At 47.7% G+C, this 23758-nt stretch overlaps 2 protein-coding genes across 2 annotated transcripts in view; both read left to right on the forward strand.

The window, feature by feature from the left end:
- LOC116068364 (GPN-loop GTPase 3-like) overlaps positions 1-7204 on the forward strand; it is an 8510-nt gene extending 1306 nt beyond the window's left edge. The window contains exons 2-8 of the mRNA XM_031337775.1: positions 846-954; positions 2945-3112; positions 4350-4474; positions 5564-5679; positions 5772-5868; positions 6451-6579; positions 6663-7204. Coding sequence (XP_031193635.1) covers positions 846-954; positions 2945-3112; positions 4350-4474; positions 5564-5679; positions 5772-5868; positions 6451-6579; positions 6663-6725 — 807 coding nt within the window. The 3' untranslated portion in view covers positions 6726-7204. The remainder of the gene's footprint in view (positions 1-845; positions 955-2944; positions 3113-4349; positions 4475-5563; positions 5680-5771; positions 5869-6450; positions 6580-6662) is intronic.
- A 2753-nt stretch (positions 7205-9957) lies between these two features.
- The window catches only part of Arpc3 (actin related protein 2/3 complex subunit 3), a 16329-nt gene continuing 2528 nt past the window's right edge, over positions 9958-23758 (forward strand). Inside the window, exons 1-5 of the mRNA XM_031337776.1 lie at positions 9958-10082; positions 14729-14828; positions 20038-20114; positions 22761-22829; positions 23604-23730. Coding sequence (XP_031193636.1) covers positions 10077-10082; positions 14729-14828; positions 20038-20114; positions 22761-22829; positions 23604-23730 — 379 coding nt within the window. The 5' untranslated portion in view covers positions 9958-10076. The remainder of the gene's footprint in view (positions 10083-14728; positions 14829-20037; positions 20115-22760; positions 22830-23603; positions 23731-23758) is intronic.

The raw sequence follows: 23758 nt of genomic DNA on the forward strand, positions 1-23758 counted from the left end.
GAGACACGGTTTTTCTGTGTAGCCTTGACTGTCCTGGAACTCCCTCTGTAGATCAGGCTGGCCTCAAACTCACAAAGATCCGCCCGCCAGGATTAAAGGTGTTTACCACCACCACCACCGCCGCTGCTGCCACCTGGCTCTGGTTTTTTGTTTTTTGTTTTTGTTTTTTGTTTTTCCAGACAGGGTTTCTCTATGCAGCCCTGGCTGTCCTGGAACTCACGCTGTAGACCAGGCTAGCCTCAAACTCAGAAATCCACCTGGCTCTGCCTCTCAAGTGCTGGGATTAAAGGCATGCACCACCACTGCCCAGTCTCGCTCTGGTTTTTATTTTTAATTGTGATACAGTGTTTCTTTGTAAATACATATTAAGAGAATGATGCTAGGGACACTAAATACAGTAGAAAAGGCAATGATGACGTTGGAGGGACTCTTAGAGTCTGTGGAGGTGTTTTATCATTTTAATAGTTAGTAAGCCCAATATTCAGAGTACCAGAGATGTCCATGTGGCTCCACAGGGCCTGTCATCTGATTGGGAAGGTACATAGCTCACCTGTCAGTTCCAGTGCATCTGTTTGGAGGGGCTGTCCCAGGTAGAGAGAACAGGCTGCCAGAAGGAAGCATGGTGGAGATCATGTCTGTACTCTGTACAGTTCGTTTGTGAACTGTGTTAAAACCTTCCCTGAGCCCCAGCCCTGCATCCTGATCTGCAGCTCTGGTTTTCCTTGGAGGTACAGTTTGGCCTGGTTGGATACTGGCTCAGAGAGGGGAGAAGTATCTAGGGGTGTAGAGTATAGGGTGACTCTATCCTGCCTTGGGTGCTAACCCCCCGCCTTGTAACGTTACAGAGCACCTACTGCTCCACCATGGTTCAGCACTGTGAAGCCCTCAACCGATCTGTCCAGGTGGTCAACCTGGACCCGGCTGCAGAGCACTTCAGCTACCCTGTCATGGCTGGTGAGTCCTGGCAGGGCTGGCAGGGCCACCTTCCTCAGGCACAGCAGAGCTCAGACGGCACTGGAAACTGGCTGCTTGGTTACTCACGTGCTCACCCCTGCTTTCATGATGAGTGAGATGAGGCCACGTGCCATTGGTGGGTGGTGTTTGTGGGCGTGGGTACAGTGACCCCCTTTTCCCTGCCTCCCTGCCTTTCCCTCTGGTCCCTTTGTTGCTTACCCTGGTAAGCTGGGGCTAAGATGGTTTGTCCGCAGTAAATAGCACCTGCGCTGGCTTAAAAAGGTGAGGCTCGGGGCTCGGGGGTGGCTTGGTGGTGGAGTGCTTGCCTAGGGTACGTGAAGCCCAGGGTTTTACCCTCAGCACCACATAAAACCAAGTGAGTTGTATAGGCTCAGTGCTCAGTGAAACAAAACAAAGCAATTTTTTTTTTAATTAAAAACAGTAAACCTCAATCAAACAGAAACTGCTCACTTAGATGGAAGATGCAAATATTTGAGCCAGCAGCTAAATAAATAAATAAATAAAATCTCAGTACATTAAGTTCCAGGATGGGATGACCGCATATTAGGAGGGAGTTTGGTTAGAGAGGGACAGAGGCCGAGCCTTGACGCTGTATGTTCTCTGGAGGCTGTTAGAGGAGGTGATCAGTAAGCTTCAGAAGGGACAAGAGGGAATTTTTCAAGAAAGGGGTGTTGTTTACATAGGTCCAATGGAGCAGTTATGTAAGACGGTGACAGATGTGGGACCATGAGAATGCTGGCAGCTTTGACCAGAGTTAGCAATGGAGCAGTGGGACTGACGGCTGGTGGGAGGGGATGGAGAGGGGGTGGGGAGAAAGTTCTGCAGTATGGGCACTGACTGCCACGGAATGTTTTTATTTTAGCTTGAGGGTTTTGGTTTTTTTGGTTTGTTTCCTTCAAGACGGGGTTTCTCTGTGTAGCCCTGGCTGTCCTGGAACTCACTCTGTAGACCAGCTGGCCTTGAACTCAGAAATCCGCCTGCCTCTGCTTCCCCAAGTGCTGGGATAATAGGAGTGCGCCACCACTGCTTGGCTTTAGCTGACTTCTTGTTATACGCACTACATAGCCAAATGGTTCAAAATATGAGTCACACAGAGGAGGAAGTGTCCAGAAGCGTAGCCTAGCGGCCAAGCCTGCTCCTTTCAGTAGCCAGTATTGCTGGTTTCTGATGTGTTCCTCCATAAGCGACTTGTGCGTCTGAAATCCAGCCTGAGCGTATACACAGTGTGTGCAGTGGACTTCTGGGTTTTGTTGTGTTTGGTTTTGGTTTTTGCCTCAAAACAGGACCTAGCTACACAGACCTCTTTCTCACTCTCCCAAGAGCTAACTAAGCCCATAGATGCCTGCCATCACAGCCAGCTTTTTTCTTCAACACGTTTGATTCTTACAGGAATCAAAGTGCCTTAAAGTTTTCACTTGATGATACACCTGGGAGCAGAGCTTTAAGGGCTTCCCCTCCAGGCTAAGTGTGGCAGTGAATGCCTTTAATCCCAGCACTCATGAGGCAGGGGCAGGCAGGTCTCTGTGAGTTCTAGGACAGCCTGGTCTAAGACCTTGTCTCAAAACAAAGAAAAAAATCCAAAAAAACCAAAAAGCCCAAACACACAAAAAAGAGCTCCCTCCCCTCTTCGTCTGCATCGTGCTCTGCTGTGTGCTATCTCTGTAGTAATGCTCAGTCCGCTGTTTCGGTCTCTCACTCTCCACCTGTGAGGCAGGGTCTCTACCTGAACCTTGGACACAATGCCCAGCAATCCTCCTGTCTCTGCCCACAGCACTGCAGTTACAGATGTGTGGCCAAGCCCAGCTTTTTACACGGGTGCCGGAGACTTAAACTCTGGTCCTCACTGCTGTGCACCAAACACTCTTAGTCACCGAGCTGTCATGCCAGCCCCGTGTGGGAATTCTTTATAAACCTGTTGATTTAAGTTTTCCAACTGGACACTCATTCTGCTCCCTGGCTGGCTCTGCAGACATCCGGGAACTGATCGAGGTGGACGATGTGATGGAGGACGACTCTCTGCGGTTTGGTCCCAACGGAGGATTGGTGTTCTGCATGGAGTACTTTGCCAATAACTTTGACTGGCTGGAGAACTGTCTGGGCCACGTTGAGGACGATTACATCCTTTTTGACTGTCCAGGTACGTCAAAAACTTGAATGTACAGTCTGCCCTGAAGCTGTGGCGTTGTCCTCATGGGGATAGTAGTGAACAGTGACACTGTGGAACCCAGCTGGCTCCAGTTTATCCCTTGGGTTTATCAAGTGCATACTGAGATCAACCTTAAGAATAAGGAAGCCAAGGCTGGGGCCTTAGAACTTATGGTTCAGTGGCAAGCAAGTGGACAGACAGTCACCCTGTAATTAGTATTTTTGGCAGGTGACCCACAGAAGGAGCAGGAGGCAACTGGCCAGTTGTCCTTTAAACTAGGCTGTGGGACAGAATTGAGATAGCAGAGGCAGGGATGGCTGGGTGACTAGAGGTGCTGGGAGGTGAAACTGGGAAGGGACAGGTGACAGGTGAGATGTAGTCTTGGAGCTACAGAGCCAGCCTTGCTCATGTGTGACCTTCACTTGCTTTCTTTCTCTTGCTTTTAATTGAACACGTGGCCTTCCTCAGAAGCATAAGCGCGCTTGCGCGCGCGCGTGTGTGTGTGTGTATGTGTGTGTGTGTGTGTGTGTGTGTGTGCGCGTGCGCGTGCGCGTGCTTTCCCAAGCTTCCTCTTTGTGCTTGTATTACTGTTTTTCTGTGCTGAGGGCAGAGTCCTGGGCTAGTTCACATCAGGGAGGCAGTTTGCCACAGGGTCACATCCCCAGCCCCAGCACTGACAAAAAGGAAATGTAAAAATATAAAATATAGTCTGCCTGCTGTCCCCGTGGTGGCTGTCCCTCAGGTCCCGTGACTGTCCTGGGGGCCTGTAATGCGCCCATAACGCTGAGTGCAGGGAGTGGAAGGTGGCTCAGAGGTTGAGAGCAACTTCTATAACTTCAGCTCTGACACCCTGTTCTGGCCTCCACAGGCAACTGCAAACACGTGACATACAGACATACATAAATCAAAACAACAAAGCTCAGGAACAAAATGCAAAAACCCCACAAAAATCAAAGGGAAAAACTGCATGGTGTGAGGGGATGGACAGTCACGGCATGTTTGCCTAGCATGCACAAGGCTGCAGTTCAGTCCCCAGCACCACAGACAACACAAAGCAAAACACCTGGATGTGTAGCAGGGTCTGACGTCCTTCTCTTTCAGTACAGGGGTTTTGATCGGAGGGTTTCACACACACTAGACATTCGTCTACTGTGTGCCCTTCCCGCTTTTACTCCACCTCTGCAGCGGGCTGCGGGTTCCTGACTGCTGTTCTGTGCACCCCCTGCAGGTCAGATTGAGCTCTACACCCACCTACCTGTGATGAAGCAGCTGGTCCAGCAGCTTGAACAGTGGGAGTTCCGAGTGTGCGGAGTGTTCCTTGTTGATTCTCAGTTCATGGTGGAGTCATTCAAGGTCTGAGGATGAATCTCTTGTAGATTTTTCAGAGCAAGTGACAATCTCTGCTCGTTCTGTGTGAGTCTCCACATTTCATAGGCTATAACATTTATTTAGTATCTCTAGTGATCAAATTACTAAGTGAATGCATGTTTACCTAAGAAATAGATTTAGCTGGGTATGGTGACTTTAATCCTAGCACTGGGGAGGCAGAGTCAGAAGGATCTCTTTGAGTTCAAGGCCAGCCTGAACTACAAATCAAGTTTCAGGCTAGCCAGAGTTCTCTGGCTCAAAAAAATAAGAAGAAAAATAGATTGGGGGACCTGCTTATGAAATAAGAATTGAGGTATCTGGGCAGTGGTGATGCACACCTTTAATCCCAGCACTTGCGAGGCAGAGGCAGGTGGATTTCTCAGTTTGAGGCCAGCCTGGTCTACAGAGTGAGTTCCAAGACAGCCAGGGCTACACAGAGAAACCCTGTTTCGGGGAAAAAAAAAAAAATACTGATCTGGGTGAGTGGTTTGTGCCAGCAGTCGCAGCACTCAGGAGCCCGAGGCAAGAGGATTACTTCAAGTTCAAGGTTAGCTTGGGCTACAGAGTAAGACAGTATCTCAAATATAAAGATTAAAAATTAGAAAAATCTATTTTTAGTTTTCTGAGGACCTTTATTCCTGTTTAGAAATTATAGACCCCATTTTCTCATTAGTAGTCATGAGGGGTGTTAGTGGGAAAGAAGGCCAATGTCATGGTCAAAATCCAGAGATGTGATCAAGGTAGGTCAAGTGATTCATTGATGGGTTTGGGACAGTCTTTCTGTGTAGCAAAGACTGGCCCAGAACTGGATTCCTGTCTGCGCAGCTGGGATTAAAGGCCTGCCACGCCCCTCTCTCCTTCAAGACCAGGCAGGCCTCTACCACCATCTTTTTTTTTTTTTAATTAGGTATTTTCTTTATTACATGTCATATTATATCTCCTTTCTACCACCGTCTTAGCAAGTGTCTTTCCCTGTAAGATTAATCTCTTGGGTTGGGTAACAGTATCCTTCGTGTGGGTCAGGGGGCCCTTGTTGGCAATAACTGATCGTTTCTGTTCTCTTTCCTTGTCCAGTTTATTTCTGGCATCCTGGCAGCCTTGAGTGCCATGATTTCTCTAGAGATCCCACAGGTTAACATCATGACGAAGATGGATCTGCTGAGTAAGAGAGCCAAGAAGGAGATTGAGAAGTGAGTTCTGTACCCCCCACCCCAAGACAGGCCAGGGGTGCAGCCTCTTCCCTCGTGTACTCCTTCCTCCATGTCTCCCTCTCACTTTAAAGGTTTCTAGATCCAGACATGTACTCTTTGCTAGAAGATTCAACAGGAGACTTAAGAAGCCAAAAGTTCAAGAAGTTGACAAAGGCTGTGTGTGGCCTGGTAAGCATCCCAGTGGTCCCTTTAAGGCCTTTTCCAGTGATTCCTGGGTGTCTGCCCATGGCCAGCCAGTGTCCACCTGTGTGCAGCACAGTCCACTGCTGTCCCCTATAAGAAGCTGGGGGTTGGGGATGGAGAGAGACTTGATGGTTAGTTCAGGCAGTTGGACAGGTGGCGGTGGGACAGCTCAGTTCTAGCAGGTCAGAAGTCAGAAAGGTCAACCATAGGTGGGACTGTCTTTCTCCAGGGCTCCTTTCCCCAGCCCAGTGCATGTGAGTGTTTGCTTGCTTCCTTGGTTTTTACCTTTATTTATTTGTGTGCTTGTGAGCATGCTTGTGTGTGTGTGTGCCAGGAAGACAGTCTGCAGGAGTTGATTGTCTTCTCCTTCATTGTGTGGATTTTAAGGATCAAGGTGAGGTTGTTAAGTTTAGCAAGCTTGGCAGCAAGCACCTTACCCCTGACACAGCCTGCCAGCCGAGCACTTGTACTTTAAAGGAGAAGTATAAATGATTATTAAGCAGGCCTGCAGTGGGAATCGTCCGCTGCACTGTCAGAGAGCCCGCTTCTCCAAACCGGTGTTTGCAGGTCGATGACTACAGCATGGTTCGCTTTCTGCCGTACGATCAGTCAGATGAGGAGAGCATGAACATCGTGCTCCAGCACATCGACTTTGCCATTCAGTATGGGGAGGACTTGGAGTTTAAGGAGCCAAGGGTAAGCTGGGCTTCACTGTGTCAACTCACGAGGTGTCCCGAGAGGAGGGATGCATGGTCTGTTCTGGGTTTCCTTTGTAACAGGAGCAGGAAGAAGAGTCTTCCTCCATGTTTGATGAGTATTTTCAAGAACGACAGAATGAGTGAGGTTGACTACGAAGCCACCATCCCCCTGGCCGAGTTGAGAAGTGCTCTTCTCCTGGAGGATGTAACTGGGGAGCTGCTGCTTGTGTCTATAAAGAACGCTGGGCTCTAGGGATGAGCCTCTGAGCTCTGAAACTGCTGCTGTTTCAGGAGATTTTATCCTGACACTATTGTTTGGATTTTTTTTTTTTTAAATCAAAGTAGAAATTAATGCACAAAGACTTGTATATAATATAAATCAACTTAGCCACACACCACCAGTGATGTGCTTGTGTGTGTGTGTGTGTGTGTGTGTGTGTGTGTGCTCGCGCGCACACTCAACTAGAGCCAATATAACCTCACTTTTACAATTGGGTTTTTTGGTTTTTTTTTGAGGGGTCTTTTTTTGTTTGTTTGGAGAGGTACAAATTATTATAACAAAAAACATAGATCTACATCAAAATGTAAAATTGGAAGGATATACATAAATCTATTTTCCCAAATCAAATATGTATTATTTATATGATTAAAAATGAAAGCTGTTGGCTGGGCAGTGGTGGCACACGCCTTTAATCCCAGCACTTGGGAGGCAGAGGCAGGCGGATTTCTGAGTTTGAGGCCAGCCTGGTCTACAGAGTGAGTTACAGGACAGCCAAGGCTATACACAGAGACCTTGTCTCAAAAACCAAAAAAAAAAAGAAAAAAAGAAAATTGTATTTGAGATTTGTATATATGAACAAAGAGGAAACAGATCGTCCTCTTTACATTCTTGTTTTTTTAGGCAGACTGTGAAATACACATTCCAGAAAAACTCTTAAACAGGCTAGTTTCCCCAGGTGTCAGAATGTTGGCAGTGCCTGTTTAGAAATCTAGTGTGTGTCTCTGTGAGCATGGTGGCTGTAGTCTCAGGATTCAGGAGGTTGAGGTAGGATTGTCAGGAAACCAATGCCAGTCTGGGCTACACGTGTTTCAAAAATGAGAAAAACAAACAAACAAAAAACCAAAACTTTGCTTTGTTTGTGGTCTCTGAGAATTTAAAAGCTTAGATTTTCCTGGAATACTGTATACCCTAAAGCAGAAGAAATAGTTTTTCTTTTTAACTTACATTGAATTATGTTCAGCTTTTCAGAGTCCACTGGCAGCCGGTGTGGTGCAGGCCATGGGAGCAGGCAGCTGGAAGGTTTTGCCCCAGCAACCCTCCGGCAGAGCAGGGCTGGATCTCATTAAGCCCAGTTAGACATGACATTACAGAGCATTTTTCATAATTTCTTTCATTGAATCCTTGCAACAAGGCCCAAGGCTCCTCTGGTTATTTGGTTACCAGTCTACCTGGTGATGCTAATTAAGCCCTCATAGAAATGTGAATCAGGTCAAATGTCATGTTGGCCTATAGTGCTATGATGATCCATTTCCTTTTTGGTTTTGTTTTTTGGGGGGGGTTGTTTGTTTTTGTTTTTTTGAGACAGGGAACTGTTGGGGGAAGTTGTCAGGGTTTGTTTCTGTAGCTCCCTTCTCCTTGGTTTGTGTCTGGGCAGGGTCTGAGTGGGGACAGTTCTGTTGTCTTTGTTGGACTCCTGGCCTTTAATGAACTTGACTTCAGAAATTTTTGTTTTGTTTTGTTTGTTTTTGTTTTTTCAAGACAGGGTTTCTCTGTGTAGCCCTGGCTGTCCTGGAACTCACTCTGTAGACCAGGCTGGCCTCGAACTCAGAAATCCACCTGCCTCTGCCTCCCAAGCGCTGGGATTAAAGGCGTGCGCCACCACTGCCCGGCTTGACTTCAGAGATTTGACCACCTCGCGGGAGGTGGACATAATAATACAAATGGGTTCTATAGAGTGGAGATTCTCACACACACCCTGGCAACGCTGGCCTTGAAAGGGGAATGGAGGAGTAACAAAGCAGGGAATGACTTAGTCTGTTGATCAAGGAAAACTGTTGGAAGAGCAGTCAGTGCTCTTAACCACTGAGCCATCTCTCTAGCCCCTAAATACTTTTCTTGTAGCTCATTTTAGCCTCCCTAAGCAATGAGGTAAACACTGCAGTCTCTATTTAGGTGAGGAACAGAGGCATAGAGAGGTAAATTAAGTTGCCCAGAATAATGCAGCTAGTCATGTTAGAACTAGGATTCAGACCCAGGACATGGCTGCTCAATGGTCATACAAAGTACAAGCCAGACATTGTAGAGACCAGCCTGGGCTACACAGTGAGACTTGTCTCACAAACATAAAAGTGGTTGGCTGCGTATGGTGGTAGCATATACCTTCAGTCTCAGCACTTGGGAGGCAAGGGCAGGTGGATCTCAGAGTTCAAGGCCAGCCTGGTCTACAAAGCAAGTTCCAGGTTAGCAAGGGCTACACAGTGAGACTCAAAATACATACATACATATATGATGGGTGTCAGTGGTGGATGATACACATTTAGTGGGTGACACACAGGTCAAGGGGCAGGCCCAGGACTTTTCTGCCTTTTACCCATGACTGTGGTAGACCATGACTGTTTTAACATGACAAGGAAGATAGGGAGACTGAGACACCACACCAGGCATCGTAAAACTAAGCAAATAAAAGTAACAGGAGTGATGGGCACACATCTGTAATTCCTGAATACAAGTGGAGGCAGATAAGTTCTTATTCATATATATGTATAGGCCAGCTGGACTTCATGTGACTTCTAACAAAATAAAAATTAAAAAACAAAAAATAAAAATTGTGGCTACCGAGACGGCTCAGTGTTTCTGGCTTGTTTTTTTTGTTTTTCGAGACAGGGTTTCTCTTTATAGCCCTGGCTGTCCTGGAACTCACTCTGTAGACCAGGTTGGCCTCGAACCCAGAAATCTGCCTGCCTCTGCCTCCCAAGTGCTGGAGATTAAAGGGGTGCGCCACCACCGCCCAGCTCGGCTCAGTGTTTCTGAAGTTTCTGAGTTTCTGCAGACTGAGTTTATCCTGAGTCTCACGATGGAAAATAAGAACTGACTTCCCCCACTTGCACTGTGGTAAAAGTAAAAAACTAGACATAGCAGAAGGATAAATCAGGCAACTGAGTGGTATTGGATTTGAAGCTGAAACCAGGGAATGGGCAAAAAACGGGAGTTGATTATTAACCCCTTGAGACAGATTCTTCAATTCCAAAGCCCAGCCTTTTTTTCCTGAACGCGTTTCACGCAGGCGCCACACTCAGCTTAGTGCTGGCGCGCCCCCTGGCGTCCCTTGCTATCTGCGCAGCCGTAGCAAACAACGGGGGCGGGGCAGGAAGTGAGTTTATTCGCTTCGCCCGCCTCTTCCGGCTTACTTCCGCCCACTCCACCCAGGCTAGTTCGCCGGAAACGCTCCGCTCTCTGGGTTCAGCTTCTCGGGATCGAATCCGGACACCGTCAAGATGCCGGTAAGGCTTCGAGCCCAAGGGCGGGGAGCCGAGCGGGGCGAGGGCCCTAAGGGAGGCAGGAGACCTGTGTCAGAAGGCCTGGGAGAGAGGAAACTTCCCCCTGTTCTGTAGCCTCTGCCTCCAGCACCGGCTCTCTCGCCCCGCTGCCCCCGCTCCCTTTCCCCGATCCTGCAGTGTTCCCTAATCCCACCCTAGAGCCTCGAACCTAAGAACGATGGCTTTTCATTTATTTTTAAATCTAGGGTCCGGCTTCTCTTCTTTTCTTCCGTCTTGTCATTTCCACTTCCTCCTCCGCCCTAGGGAGTGGGTCGGCCTGCTACTAGTCACCTGTCAGACTTCTCCCCCGATGGACCCCTTCCTTCGTCCTCCCTGCTGTAACTCCCACCCCCCACCCTCCCCGACTCCCAGACCACCACCGAGTCAGCGCTGGTTTCCAGGAGTTTCCTTTTTCGTGTACATTCGAGTGGGAGGAAATTGATGCTGATTGCAGATTAGTAAAGGGACGCTTGAATAACGTCTGCCTACACTGGACAAGTGTTCCTGAACTCTCAGCTGTGAAGCCAGCACTGTTAACAGCAGCGACTAAGGCCCACTCAAGGAGCTTATATTTTAACGGGTAGACAATAACCATGTAAATACAAATAGGAAGTAGTTTCAGATCTCAACAAATGCTGTGACGAAAATAGATAGGTGGCCACTACCCCCCCCCCCCTGTAGCAGTCATTTCAGGCCAGTGTAGACTATGTAGTGAGTTCTAGGCCAGCCTGGGCTACATAGCTGTAAGCTTGTCTCCAGAGAAATGGGGAAACAAAGAGGCTGGGGAAAGAGCTTGTTGTGCAGGAAGATGGGGTTACAGGGTACCGCAGCTCATGCCTATGACCCCAGCTCTGGGGAGGCAAAGGACAGGCAGCCTAGCCAAAAATCAGCAAGTTCTGGGTTCAGTGAGAGACACTGTCTCTCACACACACAAATAATACATAGTAGGGCTGGGGTGTCTCAGTGAGAGACACTGTCTCACACACACATACAAATAATACATAGTAGGGCTGGGGTGTCTCAGTGGCCCAAGCAGGAAACGAGTACAAGGAAAACAGTCAGGGGAGCCAGATCCTGTCCGCAGTTCCAGAGCTGGGGATGAATAGAGATCCCTGAGGCTCCTGGTCTCAAAAGAGACCTGTGGCCTCTACCAGTGGACTTACACATATATGTACCTGTATGCACACATGTGCACACATGTACACACACATGAATACCTCACACACATACACACACACACAAGCTAGAGGCAATTTGAGGAAGATAGCCAACATTAACTTCTGTCCTTACACATACAAACACACACACACACACACACACATACACATGCGTACATGTTCATGTCTAAAAAATAAAAACAAACCAGTGCCTGGTGACACTGGGATTTGGGGAGCAGGGGACTCAGGGATGTAGGCAAGAGGCTGGCATAAATAAGGCTTATTTATAAGGAGCAGGAGAGCAAGCATACCTTTGAACTGTATATGTGTTTGGGCAGCAGTGGGGAATTGAACTCAGGGCCTCATGGCATGCTACATAGATGCTCTACCACTGAGCTATATTCCTACATCTTTTTTATTTTTGAAAAGGGGTCTCATAAAATTTCCCAGGCTGGCCTTGAATATGTGATTCTCCTGCCTCAGCCTCCCAAGTAGCTGACGTCACAAGCCTGCCCTGCATCACCATGTTTAGCTTTGGAAGATTTATGATTCTTATGATTCTTTATGATTCTTATGATTCTTTATGATTCTTTTGAGGAATATGTGAAATGAGCCCCGAGTAACAGGATGACACTATCTTCTGATTTTTTTGAGGAATATGTGAAATGAGCCCCAAGTAACAGGATGACAAGATCTTCCAGCGATCTTGAGTTCAATTACTAGCACCCACAGGGCAATTCTCAACCTATAATGGGATCTGATGCCCTCTTCTGGTATGCAGGCATACATACAGACAGAACTCACACATAAAACACATACATAAATAAAGTTTTTTAAAAATGATATGCATGAAAGTTTTTAGTAGGTGGGGCAAATTTATAGACTATTGGCTTTTAAAGGGCTATTTGCCATTAATGGGGGGAAGTCCCCAACATTCTCAAGCTCCCCTTTAAGAGCACTGGAGTTTTTTTTGTTGTTGTTGTTGTTTGTTTTTTTTGGTTTTTCGAGACAGGGTTTCTCTGTATAGCCCTGGCTGTCCTGGGACTCACACTGTAGACCAGGCTGGCCTCGAACTCAGAAATCCACCTGTCTCTGCCTCCCAAGTGCTGGGATTAAAGGCGTGCGCCACCACCACCTAGCTGAGCACTGGAGTTTTATTCCCAGCCTCCATATCCAGCAGTTCACAACTGCCTATGATTCCAGCTCCTGGGACCCCAACACCATCTGCTGGACCTCCATGGATACTCTATACACACAGAAATACCCATCAACAGATACAATGCATACAGATAATTAAGATATTTTTTGATCCTAAAAAAACAAATCACACTGTCATTGTATCTTGCACAAAAAGGTGCTGAGCAATCATTTGATGGATGGATGGATGAATGAATGAATTGTTTCATTCACCGGAGACATAAAAAAGTAAAACTAGGAACCAGCATATAAAATTGTTCATCAGTACAGTTCCTCTCTCCTCTAGCTCATACCTACTCACCAAAGGTCTCCTGTGTCTTACTCATTTTACAAATTTAGAAGCAGGCTGGTGGGAACTGGAGGAGAGCGCTTAGTTGGTAGAGAGAGCACTTGCCTGGAATGCCTGAATCCCTAGGGTTTTGTTTTATTTTTTTTTTTTTTTAAGATTTATTTATTTATTTTATGTGTATGAGTACACTGTATCTGTACAGATGGCCATGAGCCATCGTGTGGCTGCTGGGAACTGAACGCAGGACGGCCCTGCTCGCTCTGGCTACACTGCAGCTGTCTTCAGACGCACCAGAGGAGGGCCTCAGACCTCATTACCGGTGGTTGTGAGCCACCATGTGGTTGCTGGGATCCGAACTCAGGACCTTTGAAAGAGCAGTCAGTGCTCTTACCCGCTGAGCCATCTCACCAGCCCAAATCCCTAGGTTTAATCAACAGTACTGTGCTTATCTAGACCCGTCATCCCAGCATGGGGAGGTAGAGGCAGAAGGATAAGTTCAAAGTCATCCTCACCTACATAGTGAGAGGCCAGCCTGGGCTACGTGTTGTGGTTGAAAGGGGTGGGGGTGGGGAAACAGGTTCAAGGAAGAATCTTCTGTGGCCATAAAGACAGGAAGTGACAGATTTCAAAACCAGGGCTTGGGTCCTGGTGTGCTAGAGGGTGGGAAATCTGTTTTGTGTGGTCTCTGTAGTAGAATGCTTCTGCCGACTGGAGGAAGCACATCCTCCCATGTCGTATCTCTAGCCTAAGGATATAATCCCAGGAGGCACAGGCAGGCGGATCTCTGTAAGCTTGAGGTCAGCTCTGTCTACCTAGGGAGTCCCAAGCCAGCCAGGACTGCTTAGCGAGACCCTGTCTCAGGCAGAGCTGATGCTGGGGGAGGTTCAGTCAGTGAAGCGCTTGCCACTCAGGCATGCACACTTGAGTTCAGTCCCAGATGTGGTGGCCAGATGTGGTGGCGAATGTCTACAAGCCTAGTGCTGGAGAGGCAAAGACAGGAGGATCTCTGGGGCTTGCTGGCTGCCTGGCTGCCCAGGTGATGAGCTTCAGGTTCACTGACAGCCCCTGTCCTGAATATAAAGGTGGGGAAGCAACTGAGGAAGTCACCTGATGAGGACTCCTGACATTTGCACACATGAGCACCCAGATTTGTGAATACACACACACGTGTACACACACACACACCATAGTAATAGGAAAAAAAGAACCCAGTCTCAAAAAAACTGTGTGTGTGTGTGTGAGAAAGAGAGAGAGAGAGAGAGAGAGAGAGAGAGAGAGAGAGAGAGAGAAAGAAAGGGGGGAATATCTAAAAAATCTAAAGAATATGGACTGGGCCTGATTAGAGAGATGGCTCAGCTCAGCAGTTAAGAGCACTGGCTGCTCTTTCAGAGAGCCCAGGTTCAATTCCCAGCACCCCGTTCCAAGGGATCCCACGTCCTCACACAGACATGCATGCAGGCAAAACACCAATGCACATGAAATGCAAATAATTTTTTTTTTATTTTAAAAAGGCATAGTGGTGCACCCCTTTAATCGCAGCACTCTGGAAGCAGAAGCAGACAGACTACTGAGTTGGAGGCCAGCCTGGTCTACAGAGTAAATTCCAGGACAGCCAGGGCTGCATCATGAGACCCTGTCATGACACATCAAAACAGAAAAAGAGCATTAGTAAAATGAAGTAAAAGACAGTAGTAAAGTGTAATTTTTTCTTTTTTATGATTAGGTTTTAGGTACTTCCTACCTTTATTTGGCATGTCCAGTTTAGTTTGAGGGAATGGCTATACTTATCAGCCAGCTGACAGAATGTCTCAGAAGCTACCAGTTGGTTCTCTTGAGTCAGGAGCTGGCTCCTCATAGCAGCCAGCCCTCTCCTCCCACAGTTGGTCCTAAGGATATTTTTCTTTGGAGGACTAGCCTTGTCTCCTGGTGACACTTGCTCTCTTTCTTCCCTGGGCTGGCCCCTGCAGGCTTACCACTCTTCTCTCATGGACCCCGACACCAAGCTCATCGGCAACATGGCACTGTTGCCCATCCGAAGCCAGTTCAAAGGACCCGCCCCCCGGGAGAGTAAGTCTTCGTGTTCATCTGTCTGGGTTCAAAGCAGACCTGCTGGCTCGAGAGCAGAGAAGAGCTTAGCTTGAGTCACTATTACTCGGCTTCCTGTTATACTTTACAGGGCAGTAGCTCCACAGGGAACTGCTCCTCTAGGATGTTTGAGTGAGCCAGAAGGACATGTGGGCTGGGGACGTGGCCCTGTTGGTAGAACCATTGCTTGGCATGCAGGAGATTCTGGGTTCCGTCCCCAGTACATTGAGGGCCAGGTGTTGCGGTGCACACCTGTAATCCTAGCACTCAGGAGGAGGCAGCAGGAAGATCGGAAGTTCAAAGTCATTCTCGGCAAGTTCCAAGCCAACCTGGGCTATGTGAAACTCTGTCTCAAAAAAAAAAGAGGAAACATGTTGAATTCTGGCCACACTCCCCACAGGCACTGTCAGATATTTCAGACTAACTGAGTGGCAGGTCCCCAGCCTTCTTCTGTCAAAATGCTGAATGCTGGACAAAATAAGCAACAGACAACACGTTACGTGGGCATAGGCAGTACCTAAGAGGCTGAGCTAGGAGGTGGCTAGAGTCTGGTAGTTCAGGACCCGCCTAAGCAAGGGTGAAACCTGTCTCCAAAACCAGAAGGAAAGTGAGCCTTTCCCCACCAAAGCTGTTACTTCTTTGGTCAGCTTTAAAAAAGTCACTTGCTTTTGATTCTGGTTTGTGTGTGAGGGCCCACATGAGCCACAGCACAAAATTGGAGGTGAGAAGATAATAAACCACGTTTGGTTCTCACCGAACTCTGGTGGCCGAACTTTCCCTGCAAGCACTTTCCCTTACCCGCTGAGGCAGCTCCACAGCCTTCTGTCAGTTTCTTACCATGCCCCAGTGTTAGACCTTTCTCGGATATGTGAGAAGAAAATCTCTCTCTGAAACCCTGGTGGGTCTGGAGGTCAAACCACACTAGCCTCAATTTGTGGTGGTCCTCCTGCCTGCTTCCCCAGTGCTGGGGCAACAGTCTTTTGGTTTTTTGAGACAGAGTTTCTCTGTGTAGCCCTGGCTGTCCTGGAACTCACTGTGTAGACCAGGTTGGCCTTGAACTCAGAAATCCGCCTGCCTCTTCCTCCCAAGGGCTGGGATTAAAGGTGTGCGCCACCGGGACTGCCCGGCTGGGGTAATAGTCTTAAGTCTCCCAAGTGCTTGGACCTGTTTACATCTATGCTTTTGTTTTTCCGGATTTTATTTCTTTGCCTTCTTAGTGGTTTGTTTTGTTTGTTTATTCCTTTTTTAACTTGTTTTCGGTGGTGGCTTGTTCTCTTCTCTTTTGTTTTTTTAACTTTGCTTTTACAACAAGAACAAAAAACCAGCTGGTTTAAAGAAGCCACCCGAGCTCTGTCAGCCTCCGGGAACTTCTGTGTGGTTAGAACAGCCATTCTGAGGCAATGGGGCTTCCCTTAGTGTTTTACGCTTTTACTAAGGACAGAGTTGAAAATGGAAAAAGTAGCCTTATGTCTGGAGTGCTTTCCTGCTGTCTGTGTGTCCTTCCCTCTTCACTGGTGTTACTAGTTCCTGATGTTATTCTGTGCGCACACTTACACTGCTTGCATGAGGATGTCACAGCCTAGGATCCTCGCATGGGAGAACATGTGTTCTCCCGTTTTGAGTTTGGATCACCTTGATGGTTTACTTTTACATGTTCTTCCTTTTTTCTACACATTTCATGATTTCATTATTAGGGGTCTGGAGAGATGGCTCAATGCCAGGGTTCGAGTCCCAGCACCCACATGGCGGCTTATAGCTGTCTGTGACTCCAGTTCCAGGGCATCTGACTCCCTCACACAGACATGCATGCAGCAATACACTAATGCACATAAAAATAAATAAATCTTTAAAAAAAAAGAGAGAGAAACCTCCTGCTTTCATTTATCTTTACAGCTGAATGCTGCTCCATTTCGTATGTAACTATTTTCATTATCTGTTCATCTGTTAGTGGACAACAAGGTGGGTCCCTTGTCCTTGCTATCTAAATAAAGTAGCAATAAACACAGTTGTGTAAATAAGACTGGCAGGACAGGAGGCCTTTGGGTATGTGCTCAGGAGTGAAATAGCTGTATCATATGGTAATAAGTCCATTTTTAACCATTTGAGGACCCTGCAAACTGATTTACACAATGGCCATGTTAATTTGCATTTTGACTACCAGTGAATCAGGCTTCCCTTTTTCCCATATCCTCTCTAACATTTGTTGTCAGGTTTTTTAAAGTATGCATGTGTGTGTGTGTGTGTGTGTGTGTGTGTGTGTGTGTGTGTGTGTGTGTTTTAAGTTGGGCAGCAGTGGGGTACACCTTTAATTCCAGCACTCAGGGGACAGAGGCAGAGGCTGGCGAATCTCCGTGAGTTTGAGGGTAGCCTGGTCTACAAAGCCAGAGCTACACAGAGATACCCTGTCTCAAAAAACCAAAAATACAAAAGAATTTATTTTTATTTTGTGCATGTGAGTGTTTGCCTGCCAGGATATATAAGTACCATATTTGTGCTTGGTGTCCACAGAAGCCAAAGAGGGCATTGGATTTCCTAAAATGGTGTTACAGGCAGTTGTGAGCCACCATGTAGGTACTGGAAACTGAACCCAGGTCTTCTGAAAAGCAGCCAGTGCTCTTAACCCCTGAGCCATTCTCCAGCCCATTACTTTGTTGTTGTTTTTGTTTGTTTGTTTGTTTAAAGATTTATTTATTTATTTTATGTATATGAGTACACTATAGCTGTACAGATGGTTGTGAGCCACCATGTGGTTGCTGGGAATTGAACTCAGGACCTCTGGAAGAGTAGTCAGTGCTCTTAACCACTGAGCCATCTCTCCAGCCCCTGTTGTTGTTTTTTTAAAGACAGGGTCTTGCTGTCTATCCTTGGCTGGCCACTATTCCTCCTAAGGATTGGCCTTCTGACTCGGGTAGGGTAGTGTCTCAAAGCAGCTTAAATTTGTGTATCCCTGAGGTCAGGGATATTGAACACTTTAAAAATAGTTTGGCCATTTGTGTGTGTGTTTTGTTTTAGCTTTTGGTTTTTTGGTGTGTGTGTGTGTGTGTGTTTTGTTTTAGCTTTTGGTTTTTTGGTGTGTGTGTATGTGTGTGTGTGTGTGTGTGTGTGTGTGTGTGTGTGTGTGTGTGTTTTAAGACTGGGTTTCTCTGTGTAGTCCTCAACCTGGACTGGAACTCACACTGTAGACTACACTGGCCTCAACCCACAGAGATGCTGCCTGCCTCTGCCTCTGCCTCCAGAGCTCTGAGATTAAAGGTGTGCATGTTCAAACTACCATGCCTAGCTGTATTTTGATTTTTTTGATATTTGATCACAGCTTTGTTTCCCAGTCTTGTCTGGGAATTTGAGGTTACACACTGTTACTCCCCATTATTGTTCGTAGTCATCAGGGCAGAATGTCCACTCTGCCCTCAGCCGCACTCCAGATCCCCCATTCGATTTCTGAGGCAGTTTTTCACTGTTCCTGAAGCCCCTTTTTCCGACACTGACGTGTCTTGAGATGTTCCGCCAACAGCACCCCTTCTGTTGTTGGAGACACAGCGTCCAGACCCTGCAAATGTCTGGCCGGAGTTCCATCCACGGTCTCCAAGCACACAGTTACAGTTCCCACCTGTGTCCCCTTCCCCTTGCCCTTCCTTCCTCTGCCAGATTATTTGACTTCACTTCCTCTTAAATGGATTTCTTTGTAACACTGGTTGAAATATAAGCAAATTGAATAGATTTGGCAAGTCACCACAGGGCTTGCTTGGTTCTGAGAAGAGGGAGCAGATGGGGAAAGCCAGACTTGAGGCGAGCAGTGCTTAAAGGTTACAGGCCAGAGAGAAAGAGCACTGGCCCTCGAGCCCTGTCACACGGTTACAGATCACACCTTGCACTAGAAAACATAGCCACCTTCCAACTGCGTCCTCAAGGAAGAATGAGACCGTGAGAAACTGAGCACGTGAGGGTGACCGGTCCTCTCCTAGAGGGGCTGGAACTGTTGCAGTAGATGCCTGTGTCCTGAGCCGAGCTGAGATGAAGTCTGGGGCAGAGGCACAACCCTGTGATGGAGCCTGTGTATGGCATGTGTGAGGCCCTGGGTTCAAGGCTCGGCTGTAGAAAAGCCCTTTTCTGCTGTGCAGATATCTTTTCATGCCTCTGTGTGCCAAGCTCTGTTAGGTCTGCGCTCCTCCGCCATCTCCTGTAGGTGCTCGGGAGAAGTTTCCTTTCCTTAGGAGCAGGATGCTGAGAACAGGAACCTAGAGCTCAAGTTCCTACGGGAGCCTCGGCAGAGGCACCGGCGAGGCTGTAAGGGAGCACTGATGCAGCCAGCTGCTGCTCGTCAAACCCGGGAAGTCTGACCTTTCAAAATGAAAAAGAGAGGCCAGACTGCCAAAGAAGTTGTGTAACAAGATGTGCGTCTGTCACGGAGTGCTCTGGCTTCCATCAGTTTGTGGCGACTTAGAACACGCTGGATTGAAGCCACGGTTTTCATAAAAAGAAGGAAATGTCCCCAATGTTCCTAAATAATTTGAACATTTCTCCTGAAACGACAGTGTGTGGGTTCGAATAAAATTATACACAACACTTGGTTACACCGTGTTTGGGCTGAAGGGGTGGCTCAGAGGTTAGGAGCATTTCCTGCTCCTCCAGCGGACGGAGTGCTCTTCCCAGTACCCACATGGGCCTCACAATCACCTGCAACTTCAGCTCCAAGGGATCTGGTGCCCTCTGACCCCTGTGGGCATCTGCACACATGTGGCATACCTATAGACACTCATGTAAGCGTTTCGTTTGGGTGGGGGTTTTGGTTTGGTTTGGTTTTGGTTTTGAAGACAGGGTTTCTCTGTGTAGCCCCGGCTGTCCTGGAACTCACTCTGTAGACCAGGCTAGCCTCTAACCAAGAGACCCGCCTGTCTCTGCCTCCCAAGTGCTGGGGTTAAAGGTGTGTGCCACCGCTGCCCAGCCTATGCTTGAGTTTTTGCCCGCATGTACTTGAGTGCACCGTCTGCTGCATGGTGCCTTGGGAGCCCAGCAGAGGGTGCCAGATCCCCAGGAACTGAACCCAGCAGAGAACCTGCAGCGGTTTCCTTGGTTTCCTTCATCCAGCTCTAGATCTTGTGAGAATTAGGCTTGGCTCCCTGTTCTCACAGCCTCTGTGTGTGAGGTTTGCCCTTGGTAACAGTCTCGGCCTTCGTTCTTGTTTCCCACTTAGCGAAAGACACGGACATTGTGGATGAAGCCATCTATTACTTCAAGGCCAACGTCTTCTTCAAGAACTATGAAATTAAGGTAACTTCCAGGGAATGCTTAGTTTTTAGAAGGGGACTAAAAATCTACCTGGAAGTCAGGTTGCTGTGCGGGCTAAATGGTGAGGGTGACTATAGAATTTGGGAGCCTAAGGAAGATGCTGTATTAGTTTCTTTTCCTTCCTTCCTTCCTTCCTTGCTTGCTTGCTTTTTTCTTTTTCTTTTCTAAAGATTTTTTTTTTATTTTATATATGTGAATAAAATGTCCCTCTCTTCAGACACAGCAGAAGAGGGGTTGTGAGCCACCATGTAATTGCCGGGAACTGAACTCATGACCTCTTGAAGAACAGTCAGTGTTCTTAACTGCTGAGCCATCTCTCCAGCCCTGCTTTCTTGCTTTCTTTATTTCAGATTATTTATTTGTAGGCTGGTCATGGTGACGCACAGCTTTAATCCCAGTACTCAGGAGGCAGAGGCAGGTAGATTTTGTGAGTTCGAGGCCAGCCTGGTCTACATAGGTAGTTCCAGTTTAGCCAGGGCTACACAGAGAAACCTTGTCTTGAAAAACCAAAAAATCAAACAAGAAAAATTTAGTGTCGCACACTCATGAACTCATGCGTGTATGCATAGAAGAAGGAGTTAAATCCCCTGTAATTCAAGTTAGAAATGACTCCAAGCTACCTTGTTTGTTCTAGGAAAAACCCAGGTACACTGCAAAAAGCAGTCACTCTGACTGCTGAGCGCTTACCTCAGCCCTCTGTGCATTTTGATTCTTTTCCTTCTACACTCGTTACTGCTGTGCACACCAAAGGACCCACTGCCTGGTTTTGCAAATAAACCTCACTGGAGCACAGCCATGCCCGTTTGTTTATGCATTTGCTGTGTCTGTTTTCACACTGAACAGTGGCTGACCAGTCACAACTGGTCATTAGCCACAAAGCCTCAACAGCTTATTATGCAGCCTTGTCAGGGTTTGCCAAGCATCTGTGTTTATTCAGGGTTGATTAAGCACCCATGTCGTACCAGACCCATGTTCATGGAGAACTAGTCAGAAGTCTCACAGGCTGCTTGTTTGATATGAGACAGGGTTTTGCTATTAGCCTGGCTAGAATTTGTTATGTTAGTAGAGCTGGTCTGGAACTTAGGGTAATCCTCCTGCCTCAGTCTACCATTCCTTTTTTCGATGCAGGCTGGACATTGAAAATAAATTGGTGTCATCTCAGCAGTTGGGAAGCTGAGGCAAGAGAATGGTTGTGAGTTCCATGCTGAAATTGTGTTTCAGAAAAATAAAAACAATGACCTCCCTCGCCCACTCTTTTTTGTTTGGTTGTTTGGTTGGTTTTTTTGAGACAGGGTTTCTCTGTGTAGCCCTGGCTGTCCTAGAACTCACTCTGTAGACCAGGCTGGCCTCGAACTCAGAAATCTGCCTGCCTCTGCCTCCCAAGTGCTGGGATTAAAGGCATACGCCACCACTGCCCAGCTTCTCCCCTACTCTTAAGACAGACGAGACTGGAATAACTTTAGAGTCCTAAACTGCAAACCGGATTCTGGTGTGGTTCTGATTCACTGGTAAATTGTGTCCAGACTACGTGGGCATCTGGACCACTTCTGGTCCCAAGCGTTCCAGGCGGTCTACTGCACTACTGTGCTGTGGGCCTGGGATGGAGACAAGGGAAACCTGAGGACCCTGGTCCTTCCTAGGACCCTGTCCTCCCTACCCTCCGTGTGAGGAGGGTGGCTGAGGGAGAGCAGAGGGCCTGGCTATAAAGGGAACACATGGTACGAGACAAACCTCTCCTGAGCTACTGTGGTGAGCCAGGCACAAAGAAGGGCAAGGAATGTTCTTGACAGTACGGTAAACTATATGACTTTACCTTCTGCTCCTCTCTGGGATAGCAGGACCCATCAGGACGTGGACTCTGTTCAGGGCTGAGCAGCGTGTCTGTAACCCACAGCCAGCCTGTGCTGTGTGTGTGAGAGGTGTGACAGGGACGGGCTAGATGCCAGGCCTGCCTGTAAGGAGCCAGAGGCTAGAAGGTTGTCCAAGAAAGAGAGGCCAGCCAGGGCTGTGGAGCAGAGTTCCTGTCTCAGAACGAAACAGAGAGTGGAGGCACATATGGCCTTTTTCTGACTATAACTGTAAAACCTGGTACAAGTGACATGTGATCAGTAGTCACCAGCTGACTTCAATTCTTCAGGTCGGTGAAGATGTTGGGCCTGTAGAACTCTCCCAGAACTTGTCACATGTACAGTGACTTCTTCCACTGCTAAGGAAGGGATGTGTCTGTTCTCAGACACTCAAGGGAAAACGAATTTGGGGGGGGGGGTAGGGGTGGGTTGAGACAGGGTTTCTCTGAGTAGCCCTGGCTGTCCTGGAACTCACTCTGTAGACCAGGTTGGCCTCGAACTCAGAAATCCACCTGCCTCTGCCTCCCAAGTGCTGGGATTAAAGGTGTGCGCCACCACCACCTGGCTGGAAAACGATTTTTTTAAATGAACCCCCTGTGGTCACTCCAACTCTCCATTCTTCACCTTACACTGCGTGAGGAAGAGGCTGTTGGTCAGGACAGCCACACGGCTGGGTTTGGGGAAACTGAGCGCCCTTTGGATGCCAGCAGATGATGGAGGCAGAGATGCTCTGAAGGATCCACCTCATGTGGTCATTGTGTGGTTTTCTTCTCCCTTGTAGAATGAAGCGGACAGGACCTTGATCTACATCACACTCTACATTTCTGAGTGTCTAAAGAAACTCCAAAAGGTAATGAGACTTGGCTATTCACACACAAGGACAACAGAGAGAGATGGGCTACCCCTCGCAGCCATCTGGGTCTGCCAAGACCTGAGGACAAGCTAAAGGTCTCTCTGTTGTGGATCTCTGAACCCATAGGGGACTGACTCAGAGGCAGAGGGCTGGGAGGTGATGGGCATGTGAAGATGGGAGTCTCCTTTATCCTCTGAGAACAGTTGAGCATTTGTATCAGGTGTGGAGTGGATAGCAGTGCAGCCGTGTTAGAGTCTCCTCCATGTAAAGGCTCCAGCTATTTCAAAGAGCCAACTCTGATGTCCATATTCATTACTGCTTGAAATTTTAACTAGTAAGACCCTACCATAGGGTAGAGGCACACACCTTTAATTCCAGCACTCAGGAGGCAGAAGCAGGCGGATCTCTGTGAGTTCGAGGCCAGCCTAGTTTATGTCATGAGTTCAAGGACAGCAAAAGCTACATACTAAAACTCTGTCTCAAAAAAAAAAAAGTTAAAAGATATTATTGTGTGCATTTATGAAGAGAAATGTGTGCCTGTGTGGCAGGTTTGGTTTTTAGTATTTTAACTACTGTATTCCACTGCAGTAGTTTCTCTGGGCTTATTCCTTGGGAGCAGTGTGCTAAAGAGGTCTACAGGTTCACACACTGCAGGCGAGCACTCACAAAGCACCCCCGCGCACACACACTCCTGGCAGCTACGTGCAGTGAAGGGTTGCAGTTCGGGAATTACTCTCACATTTTCTTACCAGCTGTGTCCTTTGATTTTAGTGCAACTCCAAGAGCCAAGGAGAGAAGGAAATGTACACGCTAGGAATCACCAACTTCCCCATTCCCGGAGAGCCTGGCTTTCCTCTCAATGCCATTTATGCTAAACCTGCGAGCAAACAGGAGGATGGTGAGAACAGGACTGAAAGCATGCATGT

Source organism: Mastomys coucha, unplaced genomic scaffold (assembly GCF_008632895.1).
Source record: "Mastomys coucha isolate ucsf_1 unplaced genomic scaffold, UCSF_Mcou_1 pScaffold22, whole genome shotgun sequence".
NCBI classification, from domain to species: Eukaryota; Metazoa; Chordata; class Mammalia; order Rodentia; family Muridae; genus Mastomys; species Mastomys coucha.